Consider the following 20,370-nt stretch of genomic DNA (forward strand, 5'->3'; position numbering starts at 1 on the left):
GTGGTATGTCTAGTTGGAATTGATTTACAAAAGTATGGACTTTAAGGTGATATGAAAAGATCGTTCTATATACACATGAAACGTAAAAGTATTTATACAACTTTTTTCCAAAGTGGGTAAAAGTATTTATACAACTTTTCTGCAAGCTGGGTCCATCGAGTCATTTGAAACTTCAGCACGTGATGACGTACGCTCTAAGGAAGAACGCGATGCTTGTAAAATTTTATTTTTCCAGAAAAAAAATAACAAGTGTTAACAATTTTGGCCGGTGCTAAAAGGGTTAAATAATCGAACGGAAAACCATGAGCTAAATAGACGCGTATTTCATTGATTTCGTCACTTGGTCTCATCCGCAGTGGTCGAATACTGTGAGACAGTATCGATATCGGCCTATTTCATCACGCGCTCATTGCAGTAACGAGATAAGGGAGTTTGGAAATCATATCGCCGTAACGTAAATACTTTTAGAAACTGGAAGTACATTCTCTTAAGAGGTAGTTTAAAATGTATAGCAGGGACAATTTTCACATAAAGTCAATAAATTATGTTAACAATACTAATTGAAGTATAATTTTCTCTTAGAAGATCACAAAGAGACCCCTAGTAACGACTGAAATTGCTCGACTTAATTACATACTTTATCGAGTTTGACGGCAAATGATTCATTTGATTGTACATAAATATAAATAATAAACTCATCTCTAAACTCGGGGATTTTCATATTATCCTGCAACGAAGTCAAACTGCAGAAACAATCTGCCAGACCAGATATTACAATTACAACTTACCAATATTATGCCTGATACCAAGAAAATATTCAATTCAATGACTTAAAATCATCAAAGTCATTAAGTTGTTTATTTATTCATATTTTCATTCTTATATTATTGGTAGCAGACAACGTCCCGGTGACAGCGGCTCTTTGTGATGCCGAGAAGAGAGAGAGAGAGACGGGAGGTATAAGAGGAGAACGGGACACTGTTCGCTTGGGCAGCGGATCCGTCTCGCCGCGGTTTCGCGGTCCTCCTCAACTAGGTATGTATGTACATATGTACGTACGCGGCACGCGACGACTGCGCTTCGCGAGGATGCATTCGCCCATNCGCCCTCGAGTGGCCGTTTTACGTCCTGAACGATTGGTCCCTCTCCGGCTGTGTCAACGTGAGCCGAAACGCGGCGTTAATATATATGTACGTATATGTATATATAGAATGAACCTTAAGTTCCGATAAGAATTATGACGAGACGTTATCTCATGAATCTACCCGAAGTGATAAAGGAACCGATAAGGCTGTTTATATGTTATATAGAACATCTGGGCGAACGATTTGACGATTCTCCGCGAGGAAATTCCGGGCGTAGAGGCGATCGCGTCGGTAGAGTATGGAAGGAACGTAAAAAGGTCATGCCTACGTGTCTCGGAAGTTGACTCGGTCGCGTGCCATTACTCCCACCTTTAGCTTCTAGTGATGGACTCGAACGAGGCATCGACCTGTGCGTTCAGGTAGATCTCTTGTACGATTTCGAAGTGGCTTCATGCCACGCGTAGCAAAGAGGTCGAACCGTTTCAATGTATCACCTGTTTTACGTTCTTGATATCTCCGGCAAACGCTATTTAATGAATTAAATTGAAACTTTAAATAATTTAGTTATACCACTGTCGAAATAACGTGTCCAATATACAGGATGAATATTTAACGAATTTATAAAATGATATCCGCAGAATGACTCTATGGATTGTTTTTTTTTCTTTTTTTTGTTTTAGATATAACTATTGTCTAATTTGGAATTGTTTACTTAGAAAAGGCGCGTTAAATAAGGCACACCATGGTCGGCTTATTTTATTTTCATTAAAGTTACCTGATTTCGTAGTGCCCGGCGCGACGAGGCGTTCCTTTCGAAAATGTCAATTGGAAATTATGGTTTATAAATATGATGTTGCAAGGAAACGATTCGCATATGAGTATTAAGAAAATAATAGCGCTGCAAATGGCTAAACCATTTTTTTTTTTTAAGAAAGAAATTGATATAGTGTTACAGATTTTTGTAAAAATACCGAAAATAAATGCATTTTATTCAAGGCATAGATACAGGCTAGAAACTAATGTAAATGATAAGCTCGTTTTTGTAAGGTATGTCGAAAATGATTGAGATTGTTCTCAATTTTCTTTTCAATGCAATCACTTATGCCAATTGGGCGAATAAATTAAATCAATAAGAAATTCAACGCCCGCGACTTTTTATTGTAAACAATGATTTCAAAAGAGGACATGTCGAGAACATGATGTTAGTCATTGTTAGTAACATTGATTTGATGAAAAAAAAAAAGCATAAATTAATTAAAGTGAAAATTTAAACTTTGGATAAGGTAACTCAAAAAATCTCTTCTGATGATATAAAGTACGTTTGCTACATTCAATATTGCTCCTCGTGCACGTCGCACATAGTCCTTTCTTTTTTCTTTTAAGAATATGTACTGTTGCTACATTAGGTAAAATTGTATAAGTAACCCGTACCAACATTAAGATGCGAACAATAGCCTTTAATTAGTGTTGCAACTTCTGCTTTACTCGCAGCATGGTAATTGTTCATCGATCCGCGTTGATTGAAATTTACAAAAATTATATTCACGTGTCTAAAAGTAACTCTTCGTCAACTAAACCATTTTTACATTTCATATTTTAAGGTAATCGAAACTTGTGGAGAATACGTTAATCAGTGAAATTCATTTAACAATTGAATTTTTTTAATCGAGGCCCCATTTTTGGTTCATGTCTTGAATAATTTGCGACTTATGTATGAAAAAGTGAACTATTTTAGACTTTATATAAACAATACGTTGTGGTTTCCCTTTCAGCAGGTTTTATTCAAATGTACATATATGTGAAATGCATAGCAGTATTTTTTCAATGTATTCCCCACTTTTCTCGAAAACCATAACGATACAATATAGCTACACAATGCTGAGTTGTATAAAATTTCTACATTACCAATATAACGTTATGTTACACAAAAGTAATTGCATATCAGGAGTTCATCTAATAGTAGGTATGCACGGTTAAAATTTGCATACAATCCTCAACAATGCAATAATGTCATTACACAAGTAAACGGTGATCGAATAATAATGTGTAATTTGTTATCAAACTTCCGACTTTATCGCAAAGACGATGAGTTATAAAAATTCTATGGTAGTTAGATTCTTTTTCAATTATTATAAGCTTGGTATTCGGCACAATTATGGTATATTCATTTACCTACAATATTTTCTATGATCAAAGTTAATATTTATAAATCATAGTAATTATGAATTTTACGACATATTAAATAAGAAATGTCGTACGGATAGATATGCTTAGGATTAGCCTTTCGCACAAAGTCGTAATACCATGCATTCGCGACGTATATACCATGTAATTCATGTCTCATTAAAAAACACTTTCGGCGTAAAAAAAAAAATGTTCAGTTAACCATGAACTTGTTTGAGATGCTATCGCGTCTCGTGATTGGATCAAATCACTTTTTAGAATCTGTTGTTTGTAATTAATGTATCACTTACTGCTTAACCCCGGATTTATGAGAATGGATAAATATAAACTGAACTTGTAGTACTGTGATATAAATATGAGATAAAACATGATAAATAAATTCACTTTACAGGCTTGTTGTAGAAATTGCACATTGAAATAAATTACACGGGAAAGTACATACGTATACAAGACGCTCCGTAAAAATACAATTGTATTATTATCGTCATTCAATATAGATATCATTTCCAGGCCATAACCATAAATGTATGGGACATCTTGTATATAATTATATATCTGTTTTGCATTTGACTCTACGATGGTTCATTCACAACAGAACCAAATACATTTCAGTACTTAGTTTGCTTATTATAAGTTTTTAAACGCTCTTAGAAAATATTTTGTACAGATGTTAGAGAAACATTCAAAGTACCTGAAGAATATCATTCTGACCGAATAAAAGGATACTTAAATCAAGTCTTGATGTGTAACTTAAGGCCCAAATATTTGTATACATCTGGCGACAGTAATTATTTTGCTTTTTGCTCGAATATCTTCACAAAGAAGTGATACATCCTGCAAAATATTTGCAACATTTGCGAATAAGAATCCTGAGAATTTCGATGATTGTGTGTGCGCAGTATTTGCAGGAATATATTTGACTGCCATGACATAAACGAATGGTCATTCATTTTTAAGTTTACTTTCGCTCTCTTGTTGGCTTCCTTCGTCTTCTTCGTCTGAATAATTTGTTGGCGTTTCTCCAGGTTTCAATAATTTTCCAACATAATCGTACCTCTCTGTAAAGCAGAAAATTATTAGCGTTTAATAAAATTACATTAATTGTGTACGTTTTCTATTACATATAAAAAAATTGTAGTTTAAAATTAAACGTAACCTATGATAACGTTGATGGATAAATATATTATAACATTTTATTCAGTTACTCCTTAATATACGTTTTAATATATGGCATTTATGCATTAAAATTTATCTTTTTTTTTTTTATTATATTTATATAAATCCATATTTTTTGTGGAAAGTGTTTGTTTACATTTTTGTAGGCATATGATGTTCTTACATAAATAATAGCCATTAAAGAGTGTAACTTAAAGAAATATAAGCTATGACAATTCCAAAAATATTAAGTATTTTTTTCCTTAACGTTATGCAAAAAATTAATTTTTAAATGTTTGAAGTTAAGAATTTGAAGTTGAAACATTGTTTCAAAATCCCGAATTATAGATTAAATAAAAAATGTATTTAAGATAGCAGAACTTCAGTAATACCTGCACATTAGAACACGATGCAACAATTACATTAATATCTCTACCAGATCAACAGAAAGTAGTATATCAGAAATGCAATGTTTAACTAAGAATGGACTTCATTCATATCAGCAACATAATTTCCGTTCGAAACCGGAGTTGTAAAACTCTAGGCCTTGAACTTTGTTCCTATGTAATTATACTTTGTAATGAGGAGACCAAGGATGACTAGTCAATTCTGAGATTACAATAAAGTACAGGTACAGTAAAAGATAAAATACATTGTACAATAAAGTTGTCAAATAGCATCAGAAAAAAAATGTCTATTTTAGAATTGAGTTTGTATCCATTTTAATAATAATACCGTTAATAATATCTTTTATCAACCTTTTATTATTTGTATATTTGTATTAGAAACCGTTCACTTTTATATTTGTAAAATATTTTCTAACATGCTGTTCAATTTAACAATATTTCTAAGATCACTGTTGATGGAATTAGAAGAGAGGAATTTTTCTATTCTTTTTTTTTTTAAATTGATAGTTGGTTTCAGTAAAATTGTATTATTAGAATCAATTATATTCCCGCAATATGCTAATTTAACTTAATCTCATGCCGCTTCAATTATTGCTTTACATTACCTTTGAATTGTGCTTCCCATTCCAAGACCGAATTCATTTGTGCAGTGTCTAAATCACTCAAGTCATCGTACTTGTCTTGTCCAGTAACGTCAAAAGTGGCCAATCCCCGGCTGGCATCTCGTCCTCCAAAAGCTGCATAAATCCCTCCTATATAATAAAAATATAATATGAATAACTTCTAAAGAAATCTTACCAAGGATTATAAATTATTTTTTATATATTTCGCATACACGATAATTATGTTTAAGACCCCAAATAAAGTATTAAGTAACAATTCAATTTACTGTAAGCAATTCATCAATTTCCTTCAAATCAAATAAAAGGCGCATCATCCAGTTGAAAAATAATGCTTCTCATATTCAGCGACGGTCTTTGAACATTTTGAAAGTTTATTTCGATAGGAACCAATCCGCAATTAAAGGCTAACCGTATCTTTGTGAATATTGACGATTTTCTAAATTGATCGCACCGAAATAAGAACCAACCACTGGTCGCAAAAACTAATAACCAAGAAAAAAAGTATGCGATCATACAATGAATGAATAGCAGTTATCCGCTTACCAGGACCATAGAATCTGGAGCCCTTGGTAACGTCATAGACACTACCGTTAACAGCTACGCAGATACGTCCATCGGGCCCAGTACCGTCGTACTTCTTCAGTTCCTCGAGGGTGAAATCTCTCCTCATTTTAGGCAATTGTTTCATGACTGTGACTTGTGGCTTTTCTGGCCTTATTTTGCTCTTGATAATCGCATAAACGAGGGAAGCGATTATCGCGACTAGGGTGAGGTTAAGGGGACTACGTACAACCTCGGCTACGAAGCTCGCGAAGAAGCTCTCCTCCTGGTGATTACCCGTAGGAGGGTCCGCCAATTGCGGGACCTCTTGTTCGGCCATTTTAACCACCAAGTACGGTATATATTTGAACGTGCAGGAGTAGTTTTATCGCGACGATATCACTGACGTCGACGTTGGTATCGCGGATAAGCACCAGCGGATGCGACTCGAGGCCTCGTGGACTCGCGGAAGGTAACGGAAGAACTTCTGGCTTCTCTCGTGCCCGACAACCTGTCGACGTCGGCGCCTGCCGAGCGGCGAGTCACGTCGAGCTGCGATGAGTTGCGGCGGTGAGAACGTTCGGCTGCCGAACGACGCCTACTTGGCTCCACTGAACGCCGCTGCTCGCGGCTAACCTCTACGAACGAATCGCCGCGCTTCGGGCCGCCACTAGTGACCGATGCGTAAGCGGCTCCGCCTCGATTCTAATCAAGTTACGGAACGCTCGGCGAGTGCCGAGAGAATTAAATCCAATTTCTTATACTCGACTTGCACATTATCTTCAACGAATATGGTTGCTTGATCCCTAATAAACAAATTTCCCCGTTTTACCTTGCATGCAATCCGGATTCGGGAGTCACCGGTGTCCCGTTAGACGCACTTCTTGAAGTACCCCTGAAGGTGCAATACCGATGTGCGCGTCAAGGGGCGATGGCGATTCTTTAAACCGTTTACTTTTAAGAACTTCTTGCTTATCAGGTGGAGAAACTAAAACGCAATCGGAGTCTCGAATCGCCCAGCAAGTTTGCGAGAATTGCAGAAACTAGCGTCGCGGTTTCGTCGGTCGTCAGGTGATCGTTGCATCGAAGGTCTACTGGGAAACGGAGCGTATTATTACACCCGGTTCGGTCCAGCTGTTTTTCCAGAATCACGTCAAGTCATCCTATGCCGTCATTCGAATCGTACAAAGTGCGCGCGTGTCGTACCAGGTGTATGTATGTACATATGCACTCGGCGCAAGCGGTGCAAATTTGAATCAATCAGTACGATCATGTAGGTAGTGCTCTAACGATGGTAAAAAGATACGAAGCGTGGAATGGTACTCTCGAGTACTCTTACATTTGTCTAACCTGCTTCGTATATTTTATGTGAATACATTATGCAGCAAAGGTGGTAACTAAAACGCAATAAGTTCATGGGAATAACAATTGCAGTGTTCATGGTTTTATTTGTCTTTTGATAACAAATTTCAGATGTACAGTCCTTTTTACATGTTATTTTTTCAAAGCACAGCATCAAAACCAATATGTGTATACTTATACTAGAGCATATGTTCAATTGTACTTAAACATCGGTACTGTCCTTGGACGGAAGTGTAGATTTAAATTAGTTAAAGTGATACGCACACGGAAAGCAATTGATTATTTAAGTTGCTAACATTAAAGGTATCGTGTTGGCATTTTACTCAAACAACACATTAAAACAATAGGAAAAATCTAATACTTTCTATCGTGTATGTACAAGAGTTTATATCTATTTTCGTGTATCACATGTTGTCTTTGTGGTCGATAGATAAACCAACTGAAAGTCTTTTACAAATTAACATATGGTACAGTTTTTCACATTATTAGATCAATTCTCATTATTTTGGTTTTTATACATTAAAGAAGTGTTTGATTTTGTGTGGTAACAAATAAATAAAATAAATATTGATATGCACTAGTCAACTTATCAATTATTCACTCAAATCTTGATCCGCTAAGATTACAAGTGTCGTTTCTTTTAATTTAATCCATTCGGGTCATTCGTTAAAACTGGCTTAACCAAATATGATACACTGAACTATGTATAATTAGAATCTTATTTTTCTTTCATCTTGGATATCAAGATATGGACGGATATTAATTTCAGAAGATACCACTGCTGGATCTACTCGTTCCGAACACATTGGACAAGTATCTTCTGTTTCAATGATACTAAAAGAACATTAATATTACTGCTGTGGTAAGAATATTTTTAAAGTACATTTTGATCCCTGTTATTACGATATCGTGTGTTCTACACACAAACGTATACACGTTTAAGAAGAATTCTCTACATTGCAATAATATGGATGTAAAATATAAAAAAACTTACCGCAAAAACTCTGATCTTATCGCAGGAAATTCACATTTTGGACAGACTGTGAAGTCATCTTCAATGATGTGTCGGCCCTGATGAAAATGATATTTTGTCATATTCTTATATTACATTGTACTATTAAACAAAAAATGTGTAAAAAACAAACCGTTGCAATACAAAATGGTATTGTATTCTTGCATTTATCACACATTATTTCCGTTTCAGGAACTTTATTTTTGCAATAAGGACAAGGTGTCAAAGGTTCGTCCTCTATTTCAGGATCTTTGGATTTCGGTGGTTTTCGTACAATTGCTTCAATTTTTTTACTATATTTTGCATCAATTTGTAATCTGTATTCAGGACGCATAAGCATTGCTGCGAAATTGAACGCAGCATGCTTTAACCCAGCTCGATGACATTCTATAACTGTCGATGTTAGAATTGGAACTATATCTGAAAACATCAAATGTTTATTACTTTTGTTAAAGTTATCCTGGATTACAGTATACTTACGGGATGGAAATTTGGAAATATTGTTAGCAACCCTTATTAGCATCCTTGCACTCCGTAGGTGATCATTCCTTTTTACATGTAACCGTACCAAAATGTAAGAGTGCAAAAGTCTTAGATTGTTTTGCATTTCCAAGGGTATGTTGATTTTATTTCTTTTCAACTCTTGATACATGCCAAATAAGACATCATGAGCATTCCTATAATTTCCTGTATAAAGAAATATTTTAGTTTTAATTATTGGAAGAACAATTAGCCGAAAACTCTTCACATCAATAAACATGCAATTCTTTACAAGTACCATTAATTTGCTCCTCGTTAGCTATTATTATTGCTGTTTTTGCTGCCTCTTTATATTGCTTTCTGGCCATATACAATCGAAACAGGTACTTGGGATCCTACACATAATTAAACAATAGAAATTTAATTTCAGTTTTATAGCATTAATACTGTTTTTAAGAATCGTGTTATACCTTAGGTAAACCATCTCCTCCCAATAAAAAGTCTATCAATTGATTAGCAAGTTTGTCGTCTTTTGATGACGCAACTGTGTCAATAGCCAAAGTCAAAGCATTATCGTCGTCTGCAGCCAATTGTGCAGCTTTTAATAAATGCTTCAAAGCCTAAAAAATCAAAATAATAAATGGCACTGTAATATACCATTTCAAAAATTATATCACTACTAAACTGTACCTTCTGAAATTCTTTAGCATGGAAGTAATATTTCCCCGCTAAAAGGCTATTTTTTTGTGATTCAAAATAAATGGCAAGGCTCTTGAAGTCTTCCTTTCTAACATTATCGTCGTCAAGGGTGTTTACCAGAATTTCCCCATATAATTCCATTTTGCTATGCTGATTTGCGAGTTGAAATGCTTCATCGTGACAGTTTGACAAAATTAAAAATTTAATGGCCGAATTATAGTCATTCATTTTTTGGAAATATCTTGCAACCATTTTAGCCCCTTCAATACTCTTTGTTTGCTGCACTACTTCAACACTTCGGGCTGCAGAGAGTATCAAAACTTATCATAATTTTAATATAGAATAGTAGTTGTAAGAAGAACGTTAAGGAAATATAAAAAGAAACATCACCTGGATTGTTTAAATGCTCAAGATTAATCCTGATAATATTATCATAATCTTTAGCAGTTTCATACGCTGCAGCGGCCTCCTCATATTTTCCATCGGCTTCTTTTGCTTTGGCGTACTGTATATTAATTTTAGGCGATAAAACTTGTGGTAAAAGTTGCCCAACTTTGTACCAATTTTTCAGTTTTATATATGCCGATGCTGCTTTCTCAAAATATTCCGCCTTTTCATACAATATTGCAGCTTCACTAAATTGCTGCGAATTTGCGTAAAGTTATAGAATTTAGTCGAACGTATTTTTTAAACACTCATTAAACTATCATACCTTCATAGATTCTAGGATTTCGGCGCATTCCTTTCGCAGTGATCGTGGACTGTCATTATCCATGGCTATGCCAACACCTCGTCTACTATCGCCACATCTAATAGACATCCTTGCAATTCCAGCAAGACATTGAGTTCGATGATTTAAATATTGTGAACTTGAATTTATATGGGCACCACAATCCACTAGACCTCTTTCGTAATTTACCAGAGCTTTCGGGTAGTTGCCACTATTATCGAAAAATTAGATTAAGAGTTTTCGATAATGATCTGAACCTTATATTTATAAATGACATCGTTAAACCTTTTGCTACCAAGATCCGCTCCATTATAGTACCACCAATAAATTGGACCCCGCACCAAATGTATCGATCAATGGGTGCTGGGTATATCCAGCATAAGGAATGAAAGAGTTAAAAACCTACGTGAATTCTAATTGCTGTGCATATTCTCTGGCAATAAATGGTATTTCTTCAGGCTTTAATTTTTGTGCTAAACTCAATGCCTGCTCCCATTGCATTAAGTCTCTTCTCAGATATAGTGCTTCGACGGGTTGTGAAGATTGTAGGAAAAATTTTTCTGCTTGATCGTAATCACCAAGTAAAGTACATATGTGACCGGAGAGCAGTGCTAGTTCATCCACGTTATTTAATTTCTGTAATGCCCACACCATAGATGCGTCTTGTATGTGCTGATAGACACGAATACCTGTAAAGATAGGTAATTATACATATTTGATGGTGTAAGTGAATGTAATTATTAATTTAACTTTTATCATTTATTGCTGTAATATTAGGCAATTTGTAGATATATTGTGCTACGTATACAACTTACCCAGGTCTATATTTAAATTTGACATAGCACTTTTACCCAATTTCAACCAATATTCTTTTTCATTGAGTTTCTCACACGTGTCCCATGCCTGTTGAAATCTGTACACATAAAAAATATATTTAATTCCTTCGGAGAATATGATACAACTTTTTACTCGCATACCTTCTGCATGTGATTTGATTATTAAAGATTTCATCTATCCGCTTAATTTCCACGGCATTACCCACATCTTCGTGTGACGATAAAACGATCTGCGTTAATTTACTTCCAACTGTACTTAAAGTTAATTCACCTGAATACATTAGCGTTGGTATCGTTTCTGAAGGTAATTTTGTTGTGCTAATTTTGATCACCTTCACACCTGTTATTAAATGTAGTGCGGTTAAAGTCATAGCATTTAAGGATAATTATAAACGTTTTCTTTGTGAACCCACCATCAACGCAATGCTTCACAAAAATATAGGATACAATGACGTTCTTGTTGTACACTCCAAATATTGCACGTTCAAACAAATTTTGATCCCAAATGATGCCTTCGATCGAATCCGGACAATCTGGTACTTGAAAAGTATTTTCATTTATTGGGTCGTATACGTAAACGTCGGACTTGTCATCTATGAAGCACAGCTGTGTTCCGTTTGCGTCTAAAAAGAGCTCTCTTATTCCAGTATTATGAGAGAATTCTGTGGAGTTGTTAAAGCCCTCAAGAGAAAAATAAATGATTCGACCCATCTGAAAAATATAAGATATTTAATATACGCCATATAAAAGCTTCCAGTCCAGGAAGGTTTAACTTTTGCCAATGGCTTCATTGTCTTTTCTAATATGTTCTTTTAGTTTCCGTTGCAAAATTAGTTCTCTTTTACCAGTTACTTCAAAGGATTATTTTTCATGCATTACATGCGAATAAAGGAGCGAAGGAAAAATAGTATATACAGAATAAATCGTGATAATAATGGTCGGGACTGCGATCTTCTATCCTTTTATAATTATTGTTCAGTAACCATAAATATAAAAAGGGAATGATGCAATAGACTACTTATGAACATGTTGCTTTGATTCCCTAATCTAATTTACAATATTATTTTTTAAATGGAATCAATGTTCTTACATCGTTACCAAAAACCAAGAAGTCTGGAGATAGTGCATGGCATGTGATCTTAACATCTGAAACGTTAGAATCAGGAAACATCTTTGACTCTTTTCCACTGTTGATTAAAGTTTGTTCAGTTTTAATCTGTAATAGAAATAAGGAATTGTATATTATATTCCAGAATTTTAACTCTGTTTATATTGTTTTTAAATACTTTAAGGAAACATTATCCTATTCTTTAGTGTTTTTTTTTTTATTTAAAACGATATATGTTTGAATTAAAAACTACGTTTAAAAATATAATTATTAACATTCACTGAATCAGCTGCAGGAACAATCGTTAAACGAGGGATAAGATATATTGTACTGTACCGATTGCAGTTGTAATTTCCCATCGAATAAAACCGACACATAGACTTCGTTTAAACGTATACTGTCCACCGTTGCTAAATAGTCACGTTCGAAATGCATTGATATGTTGTACTGCTCAACTGTCAAGTCCCAAAACAATGCTCGATTATTTAAAGCAACTGCTAGATGCGTTGGTCCTACTGCTAGAACAGATGGCTCTATAATTGTATTGATGATTTGTGGGTTTGTTTTATTCTGAAAAGTTAACAAAGTCATTTCAGGCATATTGTACATTCAGTCTTAAGGGTGCACGCGCACGCACATACACATCCTTAAAAAATATATAAATTCTTTTTTTTACCTTATTTAGAGTATATAAATGCACTACAACTTCAGTTAAACTTGTTAAATGTGCTATTCGATTTCCGCATACGCTGATTAATTCAGGTATTTGCATGAGGTAAACTAAAACATTTCCACTGTAAGTAACTGCTGCTATCATCGATCCATCTGCTGACCATTCAATCTGGCTAATTCCCGTTTCTCCTGATATCGTTATTATTTTATCAGTTTCTTCTAAATTTTGAAGATGGTGAACTTTCAATGTGTTATCTCCACAAGTTGCTACTTTGCCTGTGACCGGACTTAATGCTATATGGCTTAATGAATCTCTATGGTTTTTTAATTGAAACAATTCTTGGCCCACTTCTTTAATGTGAGTTGATATGGCAATAAAATACCCTGCCTCAAAACCAACTAATATGTATCCATCTCCATACCTGAAAATTAGAAGGATAAGTTTTTTCACAATATATAAAGAAACATTTTCCATTAAACCACTTACCATTTGTAAGTAACAATCGGTCCATAACGTTTTTGAAAGGCTAATTCAATGGGATTGTCTGGGTCCAGAACGTTATATAAAAATAATGTTGTTTTGCTCACAATGAGAGATACCTACATAGATAATATAAAGATAAATATACATCAAAACTAGAAAGATATCTTAACATATTTACAACTAGAGTCTTTATACTTAAAAGGCAATATGATTTTGTATTCACTTACAGTGTTTTCACCACCAATGCGATGATCCATTTTCATTTCACTAAACTGTACATCTGAAGGATCCCCTTGCAGTGGTATTTCTCTACGTGTATCTCCATCGCTTGTACTTATTGTTAAAACCTTATCTTCACTTGCTAATGCAAGTAATCCTTCCATTGACCAAGCACCACACAATATGCGTTTTTTGTGTTTCCCCAAAATTGGAATGCGTCTAAAAGAAATTAAACATTTATTTTTTAACACAAAGACTCAGAAGCAGAGAAGAACTAGTATTTATATTATATATAAAAGTTATTGTAGAATCAAAAAATCAAGAATTCAATCTAAGAAATAATTGCAACAGAATGCATCACAGTAAGTATTGTAGATTCTATCAAACGTATGGTAACATGACAACATTGTTTTATTTAAACAAAATAAACTTAATCTCTTTGGTAGAGATGATCGGTCACCATGTGGTATTGACATCCAAAAATAATGTCTCGAAAGAAAAACTGAAAACTATTCAACTTGAATGATACCTTGAATTATTATGATCATAGAAGGCCAAGTTTCCCTTCTGAGTACCAACTGCTAATATGCAATTTCTTTTAGCCCACATCATACATGTAAGTGCATCTCTCACTCCTGCATCAACTTGAGATTTCTTTCCTGTCGTTGCATCCCATAGTATTATACTGGATGAATTACTCGATATGATTGCCAAAAGATCTCCATCTGCATCCCACCCGAATCCTGTACATAACCCAGGAAGTTGAATGCATTCTTGCATTTCTCCTTGTCTATTAAAAATGGCAACGGTTGAATCACAGCCTGTTGTAGCTAAGTGTGTACTATTATTGGATCTCCATGCAACGTACACATTGCCCGGTCCATGTGGTTGGTCTAAACGATATAAAACCTATACCGCAGAGTTAAAAACATTAATCATAATGAAAGATCAATACAAATTGAATCGTAGCAAAGTATAACGAGTAGCATATATACTTTCAGACCACTTAAGGATATGTATTTTTGTGAATAGATATGTAACTTCGCATTTCATTGAAATTAAAGTTGTCAAAAAGCATAACCTACCTTTTCATCAGCCATTATATTAGCTATTTTCTTAATCAACTGACGTCACTCGACAGACTTGAAAGCATTAAGTACTTATGCTACATATTTGTTATTACAAAATTAGCTTATAACTTTTCTCATAGTTGCGATATTGATTTACTGAGAAAACATTGTTTCACCTGCTATTCACCGTGATCGCCATGTTGTTTACTTAATGCTATTCCATAAGTTAAAGTTTTACGAAAGAATTCAGAAGTCCACAGGAGCCTGATTCTATGTTACCGTTTGATGCTCTAAAAGTTGCTAACAAACCAGGAGTGGGGGTAAAACAGAGATCACATGTGTGGCCAATGGTATCACATACGGGAGGAAGAGAGACGCATATAGAAAGGCGAGTTGTGTGTAAGATAAAGAAAGAATGCAATCCGCTATATAATATCGCTATAAGATTAAGAGAGATGGAGAGATGATTACAGTGGCGCCATCCGGTGGCTAATATACTATTTATCGGGCATGAACGTAAGAATATATGGATGGAGCCCAAGCCAGAGGTGAGAAATGCCTGGAAGTGCCGGAGTAAGTAAAGGGGGAACACGTTCCTGATTGGCTGAGATTTTGTTACACAAATAAATGTCATTCAACGTTTTATTTCATTAATTCATTATGATTTTTTACATTGGAGTTCCCTAGAAAGAGAAATTATACAATACGGAAGATGATATTTTATACATCTTGGTCTAGTTGCGGAGTGTGGTACGAAATGTGATGATATAAGTTACAAAATGACATATATTTTGATATCCAGGCCAATTCCGAAAGTACTAGAAACAGGAGGAAATAAATTCCTATGTGAAGTCATTTAAAGTAGCATTTATCAGCATTCATTAATCACGGCATATGGAAGGATGATATGAATATGATTATAATTTAAAAGTAGCTGCTAAAAATGGACAAAATGTTACGGTTATATGGGTGGAAAGAACTAATTACAAGAAATGTGGTTAAAAGAGAGGGAATAATGGCGTGTTTTAGTGTGAATAAGAACAAATCCATTGTGAATACCTTTTATAACAATGATAGACAGTCTTTGTACCTTTTAAGAAAACTCCATTGGCATATTGATCCATTAGTAAAAATTGTCAAGCCATCCAATTTCATATTTCCTTCCTTACTACATGTGTTTGAAAGGCAAAGAGAATATAGAAGAAATAGTGAAAATTCGAGGCGGCAGTATAGACGTTGGAAAATCATTTTAAGCAGTTTTGGTGTAATCATTGCTTCATGTGATGCAACAAGTTTTACTAAAGGTTAGTATCACATGGAATTGATATTGAAATCTTTTTAAAAGATCATAAAAATGTATCAAAGAGAAATATTTTTCAGAAAAGAGACTTTTTAGAGCAGCGAAATATGGTAATATTCCTGATCTTAAAAGGGTAAGCATAATAAATGTGTTGAAACAAATTTTGAAAGTAATATTTAGTACATTTTTGTCTAATAGGCATTAGCAGATGGGGTGGATATAAATACAAGGCACCCGTTGGGATGGACAGCATTACAAACTGCCGCAATTAATGGGAAAGTAGATGCAGTACAATTTTTACTGAAGAATGGCGCAGATCCTAATGCTGGAGATCATTTTATTAACGTATATAAAACTTCTAAGGAAAAGAAATTAAATACTTTAGATGGTATATTTAATGAAATAGTACATTTAATGTTATATTTTTAAAATTTTTCATTCAAGTATAATTAGTTGATTATATACAATTTTAACCGTTTGAGTATCAAGCAGCGCAATCGCGTTTCTTCTATCCTATGTCTAAAACTGCCAGCGCTCTAGGTTGCAGAACCGACCATAACAACATGCTAGACATGGAATAAGACGAGTGCTATCGCGCTGTTCAGCATTTTTGAGCATGGAATAAAAGAAGTGCTATCGCGCCGCTTGGCAATTTTTTTATTAGGAAAGAGCAAAGACCTGTGGCACTCAAACGGTTAATGAAATAATTTTATTGTATAGTTATCTGATCATGATATATTTATTATTAATCTGAAATCAATTACTTATTTGTATTTTTTAATGTGTTAATGTATTGCAATGATACTGTAATTCTAATTCCATATTGCAGCAGTACTGTACTAGTTAAAACAACTTATTGTTTATTATTAATATTTATTGCTAATTCATATTTTTTAATATATTTTAGTGCTCTTGACCTGGGAGGAAGAATTCTCAGATCGGCTAAATAAGAGAGCTTCATTCCAAGGATTTACAGCGCTACATTATGCTATATTAGCAAATTGTAAAGAATGTGTAAAAGCATTGTTAGATGGAGGAGCAAATCCTACTATAGAAAACGATGCAGGTCATCGCCCTATTGAATACTCCAGAGATGACGAAATGAATGAAATGCTTATCAAATCTGCTCTTGAATTTGATGAAATTCAGAAACAAAAGGTACAACTGTTTTTGACAAATTTTTATGATTTCAGTATTTTTGTATTGAGTTTCTTAATGATGTGATAAGTAAAAAATGTCTTTGTTAGGAAGCAGAGGAGCGACGGAGATTTCCACTAGAGCAACGTTTGAAGCAACACATTGTTGGTCAGGAAAGTGCAATATCTCTTGTAGCATCAAGTAAGTTCATTGTGTAATTAAATACATTTCTAGATATTTAAATTATATAATAATAACAACAACAACAATAATAAGTAATATTATTTTTCAGTTTTTAAATTATAAATAATAGTCCTTGTGAATTTTAGTTCTTAATTATGATCTGAGTATTTTTTCAGCTATTAGAAGAAAAGAAAATGGTTGGATCGATGAAAACCATCCATTAGTATTCTTATTTTTGGGTTCATCTGGTATTGGAAAAACTGAATTAGCTAAGCAAATAGCGGCATACATTCACAAAAATAAGACAGACGGTTTTATTCGTTTGGACATGTCCGAATATCAAGGAAAGCATGAAGTTGCTAAGTTAATCGGAGCTCCACCTGGGTATCTAACAAATTTTTATTATTTTAAGCAATTTACATTTACTAAAAAATACTCAGAAATATCTGGTTTTTAATTATTGTAGTGTACAGTCATGCATTTCTTATTTTAGTTATGTAGGGCATGACGAAGGTGGCCAACTAACTAAGATGCTGAGTAAATGTTCTACTGCAGTGGTACTATTTGATGAGGTGGATAAGGCACATCCTGATGTATTGACAGTGCTCCTTCAATTATTTGATGAAGTATGTATTTGAGAAAACTTTATGAATACGGTAAATACTTTGAATCTAGCTATTACTAATGCTCTCAGGGTCGATTGACAGACGGAAAAGGAAAGACGATTGAATGCAAGAATGCAATATTTGTTATGACATCAAACCTGGCGAGTGATGAAATAGCGCAACATGCAATGCAGCTTAGAGAAGAAGCTGAACGAATGTTTGCAGTTAGACTGAATAAAGTTTCGGATGAGGATCAAGAACCAGAACACATTGAAATATCACGTAACTTTAAGGATAATGTGGTAAGTAGAATCTTTTTTTTCCAGATAGTCCTGTATTTTAGCGTAATACCTTTTATTCACAATTTTCAGGTTCGACCCATTTTGAAAGCTCATTTTCATAGAGACGAGTTTCTGGGTCGCATAAATGAAATCGTTTATTTTCTGCCGTTCTCTCGATCGGAACTTATCCAACTTGTTGCTAGAGAACTGGAGGCTTGGGCTGCTCGAGCACGAGATAGACATATGGTTGAACTAAAATGGGACCGAGAAGTATTATCTGCTTTAGCTGATGGATACGATGTTCATTATGGTGCTCGTTCAATAAAACATGAAGTGGAACGCCGAGTAGTTAACCAATTAGCAGCTGCTCATGAACGTGGTCAAATAGGTAATTAGAAATTCATTATTATTGCCAATAGAAGAAATAAAATTATGAGTAGGATATTTTTCAGGAAAAGGATCTTGCGTTTTGCTGAAAGCAAAATGGCATGATGATGGTGTAAGCATTGGCCTATCGGTTCGACCTGCGGGAGTGAAAGAGTTTACAGATATCGTGGAACCGGATTATTTGATGAGTAATACTAATTATGTGTTTTAAATCTGATGAAATGAAAAATGCAACAGGACACCTAGGACGTGACCGTGTAGATTATGTACAGAACAACGAAGCTAATTTCGTAGGATGCGTAAATTTATAGTTTTATTGTATTTCAATGAATGTCGCATTACAATGTTTACTGGAAAATTCTTATATAATGTCCTCCTTTCTAACGGAAGATTTAAAAATGACTGAGTTAGCTTTAATAAACCGTTAATGTACCTATGATTTGTACTTACCATCTGTTACTACCAAGTAGTATCCTCATATAAATGTATGTTTCTTCATGGACGAGCTGCATGTGATATAGATTTATTGTAATACCACATAATAGATTGAGTTGGAACATGATAAACCAAACGTGATGGTGTAAATATCTTTATTATTTTGAACCAATCACATAGGATACATGACAAGAAAATAAGTTAAACATCACATTTAAGGTGTAATATAGTTCATTGCGTTTACCTCTAAGTGAATGAGGTAATTAAATCGGATTCAGGGGGATGTACTGTAGATACATTTGTTTGACTTGTACCTTCAGAAAATCAAAATCTTGTCCATTCCTTTCTGTTAACATCTACGAACTTCTGAACCCCATATTTCATTTATTCAACATTGAAAATAGTACGACACATCGTGTTAATATATATGTGCTTTGCATACATATAATATATAAACAATACATTTTTCATAATGTATTAATACATACATACACATGTATATGTATGTGTTATATATGTATCTATAGAAATACTGTAGGTATATGTTTAAGCGTACAATATCGGACTCCACTCTTTTGATAGAGCGTTTCTCATCGGTATAATTTTATATAGCTTCTTATATCGTCATATAATATATGCATATATTTAACAGCAATAAACATTAACCTTATCTTTTTTAAATATAACTGACGTAAAGCTGGTTGATCTGCCTTCTGGAAAATGTATCGGAACATTTTATCAAATGTTTGATAAGTCATTCCGATATGCACGTGTTTCAATCAGTCTACTGTAAGAGACTTGTTCCTTCCTTATATCTTTCCCATCGAAATAGTTGCAGGCATGGTTTTCCCGTTGGTTCGAATTTTTATTTTTTGCCATTTGGATGGCCGGAATATTTTGGTTGACGAGCGGTACTGTGCCTTACTGGAAATATGTAATTCGATGGGAGAGATTTAATTTAATGAAAAAATGGATCAACTGGCTTACAAGTTTACCTTAAATGATGAAACGTTCATCCAAGTCCCGTCAAATTTTATTCGAAGTGTATTTCAACTGAAGAAATGTGTTAATAAATACCTATAAATGATGTATTAACATTTATGTTTACTACTTGTATAACTGTAACGTGTTAATTTAATGTTTTCAATTAAGAGAAATTAAGAAAGAATTAAATATGCATATGATATATTTGTAAGAACGTAGTAAACGAATGTTTTGTATATGAACGCATCTCTAGATATGTGAGGTTACTTCTTACGTTTTGACAGAATTCTTATACATACATGTATATATATTAAACATGTAAAATGTTTCTTAGGGCACTTTTACATCGGGGCTTCAAGCCGTCAAAAATAATGTTTACCGCAAATATCGTG

At 34.1% G+C, this 20,370-nt stretch overlaps 3 protein-coding genes and 1 long non-coding RNA gene across 4 annotated transcripts; 2 read left to right on the forward strand and 2 right to left on the reverse strand.

The window, feature by feature from the left end:
* Positions 1-2,053: 2,053 nt before the first annotated feature.
* Positions 2,054-7,118, reverse strand: LOC105703889 (membrane-associated progesterone receptor component 1). The gene is made up of 3 exons (XM_012432643.2): positions 5,998-7,118; positions 5,437-5,583; positions 2,054-4,327 (listed from the first exon to the last, which is right to left on the reverse strand). The coding sequence occupies exons 1-3, from the start codon at positions 6,332-6,334 to the stop codon at positions 4,212-4,214; spliced, it is 600 nt and encodes a 199-aa protein (XP_012288066.1). The 5' UTR covers positions 6,335-7,118; the 3' UTR covers positions 2,054-4,211.
* Positions 7,119-7,406: 288 nt separating this feature from the next.
* LOC105703888 (WD repeat-containing protein 19) lies at positions 7,407-14,934 on the reverse strand. The gene is made up of 20 exons (XM_012432642.2): positions 14,682-14,934; positions 14,126-14,505; positions 13,605-13,815; positions 13,381-13,493; positions 12,898-13,315; positions 12,558-12,791; positions 12,204-12,329; positions 11,527-11,824; positions 11,255-11,453; positions 11,093-11,190; positions 10,684-10,966; positions 10,260-10,488; positions 9,938-10,190; positions 9,539-9,849; positions 9,319-9,468; positions 9,147-9,243; positions 8,849-9,055; positions 8,502-8,788; positions 8,351-8,427; positions 7,407-8,190 (listed from the first exon to the last, which is right to left on the reverse strand). Exons 1-20 carry the CDS (start codon positions 14,694-14,696, stop codon positions 8,067-8,069), a joined length of 4,110 nt encoding a protein of 1,369 aa, XP_012288065.1. The 5' UTR covers positions 14,697-14,934; the 3' UTR covers positions 7,407-8,066.
* On the forward strand, positions 8,073-8,516 carry LOC105703890. The gene is made up of 2 exons (XR_001104406.2): positions 8,073-8,218; positions 8,376-8,516. It is a non-coding gene; the product is annotated as an uncharacterized LOC105703890 (long non-coding RNA).
* A 347-nt stretch (positions 14,935-15,281) lies between the features above and the next one.
* LOC105703945 (caseinolytic peptidase B protein homolog) lies at positions 15,282-20,082 on the forward strand. Its single transcript, XM_012432760.1, has 10 exons — positions 15,282-15,970; positions 16,047-16,099; positions 16,165-16,354; positions 16,874-17,124; positions 17,214-17,304; positions 17,463-17,670; positions 17,780-17,912; positions 17,981-18,193; positions 18,263-18,560; positions 18,625-20,082. The coding sequence occupies exons 1-10, from the start codon at positions 15,610-15,612 to the stop codon at positions 18,768-18,770; spliced, it is 1,944 nt and encodes a 647-aa protein (XP_012288183.1). The 5' UTR covers positions 15,282-15,609; the 3' UTR covers positions 18,771-20,082.
* The last annotated feature ends 288 nt before the right edge of the window (positions 20,083-20,370 follow it).

The sequence above is a fragment of the Orussus abietinus genome, unplaced genomic scaffold (genome assembly GCF_000612105.2).
Source record: "Orussus abietinus isolate OABI.00-Male unplaced genomic scaffold, Oabi_2.0 scaffold155, whole genome shotgun sequence".
Lineage (NCBI taxonomy): Eukaryota > Metazoa > Arthropoda > Insecta > Hymenoptera > Orussidae > Orussus > Orussus abietinus.

Bases quoted from the DNA above. Each gene is read 5' to 3' on its own strand.
- LOC105703888 (XM_012432642.2), bottom strand. The intron at 10,967-11,092 runs GTAAGTTGTATA...CTATCTTTACAG, and splicing joins AAATTTAAATATAGACCTGG to GTATTCGTGTCTATCAGCAC. The intron at 8,191-8,350 runs GTAAGTTTTTTT...ATGTTCTTTTAG, and splicing joins ATAAGATCAGAGTTTTTGCG to TATCATTGAAACAGAAGATA.
- LOC105703889 (XM_012432643.2), bottom strand. From the start codon at position 6,334: ATGGCCGAACAAGAGGTCCCGCAATTGGCGGACCCTCCTACGGGTAAT. The intron at 5,584-5,997 runs GTAAGCGGATAA...TTTATTATATAG, and splicing joins CTCCAGATTCTATGGTCCTG to GAGGGATTTATGCAGCTTTT. The intron at 4,328-5,436 runs GTAATGTAAAGC...TCTGCTTTACAG, and splicing joins ATGGGAAGCACAATTCAAAG to AGAGGTACGATTATGTTGGA.
- LOC105703945 (XM_012432760.1), top strand. From the start codon at position 15,610: ATGGACAAAATGTTACGGTTATATGGGTGGAAAGAACTAATTACAAGA. The intron at 17,305-17,462 runs GTAAGTTCATTG...GTATTTTTTCAG, and splicing joins AATATCTCTTGTAGCATCAA to CTATTAGAAGAAAAGAAAAT. The intron at 18,194-18,262 runs GTAAGTAGAATC...CACAATTTTCAG, and splicing joins GTAACTTTAAGGATAATGTG to GTTCGACCCATTTTGAAAGC.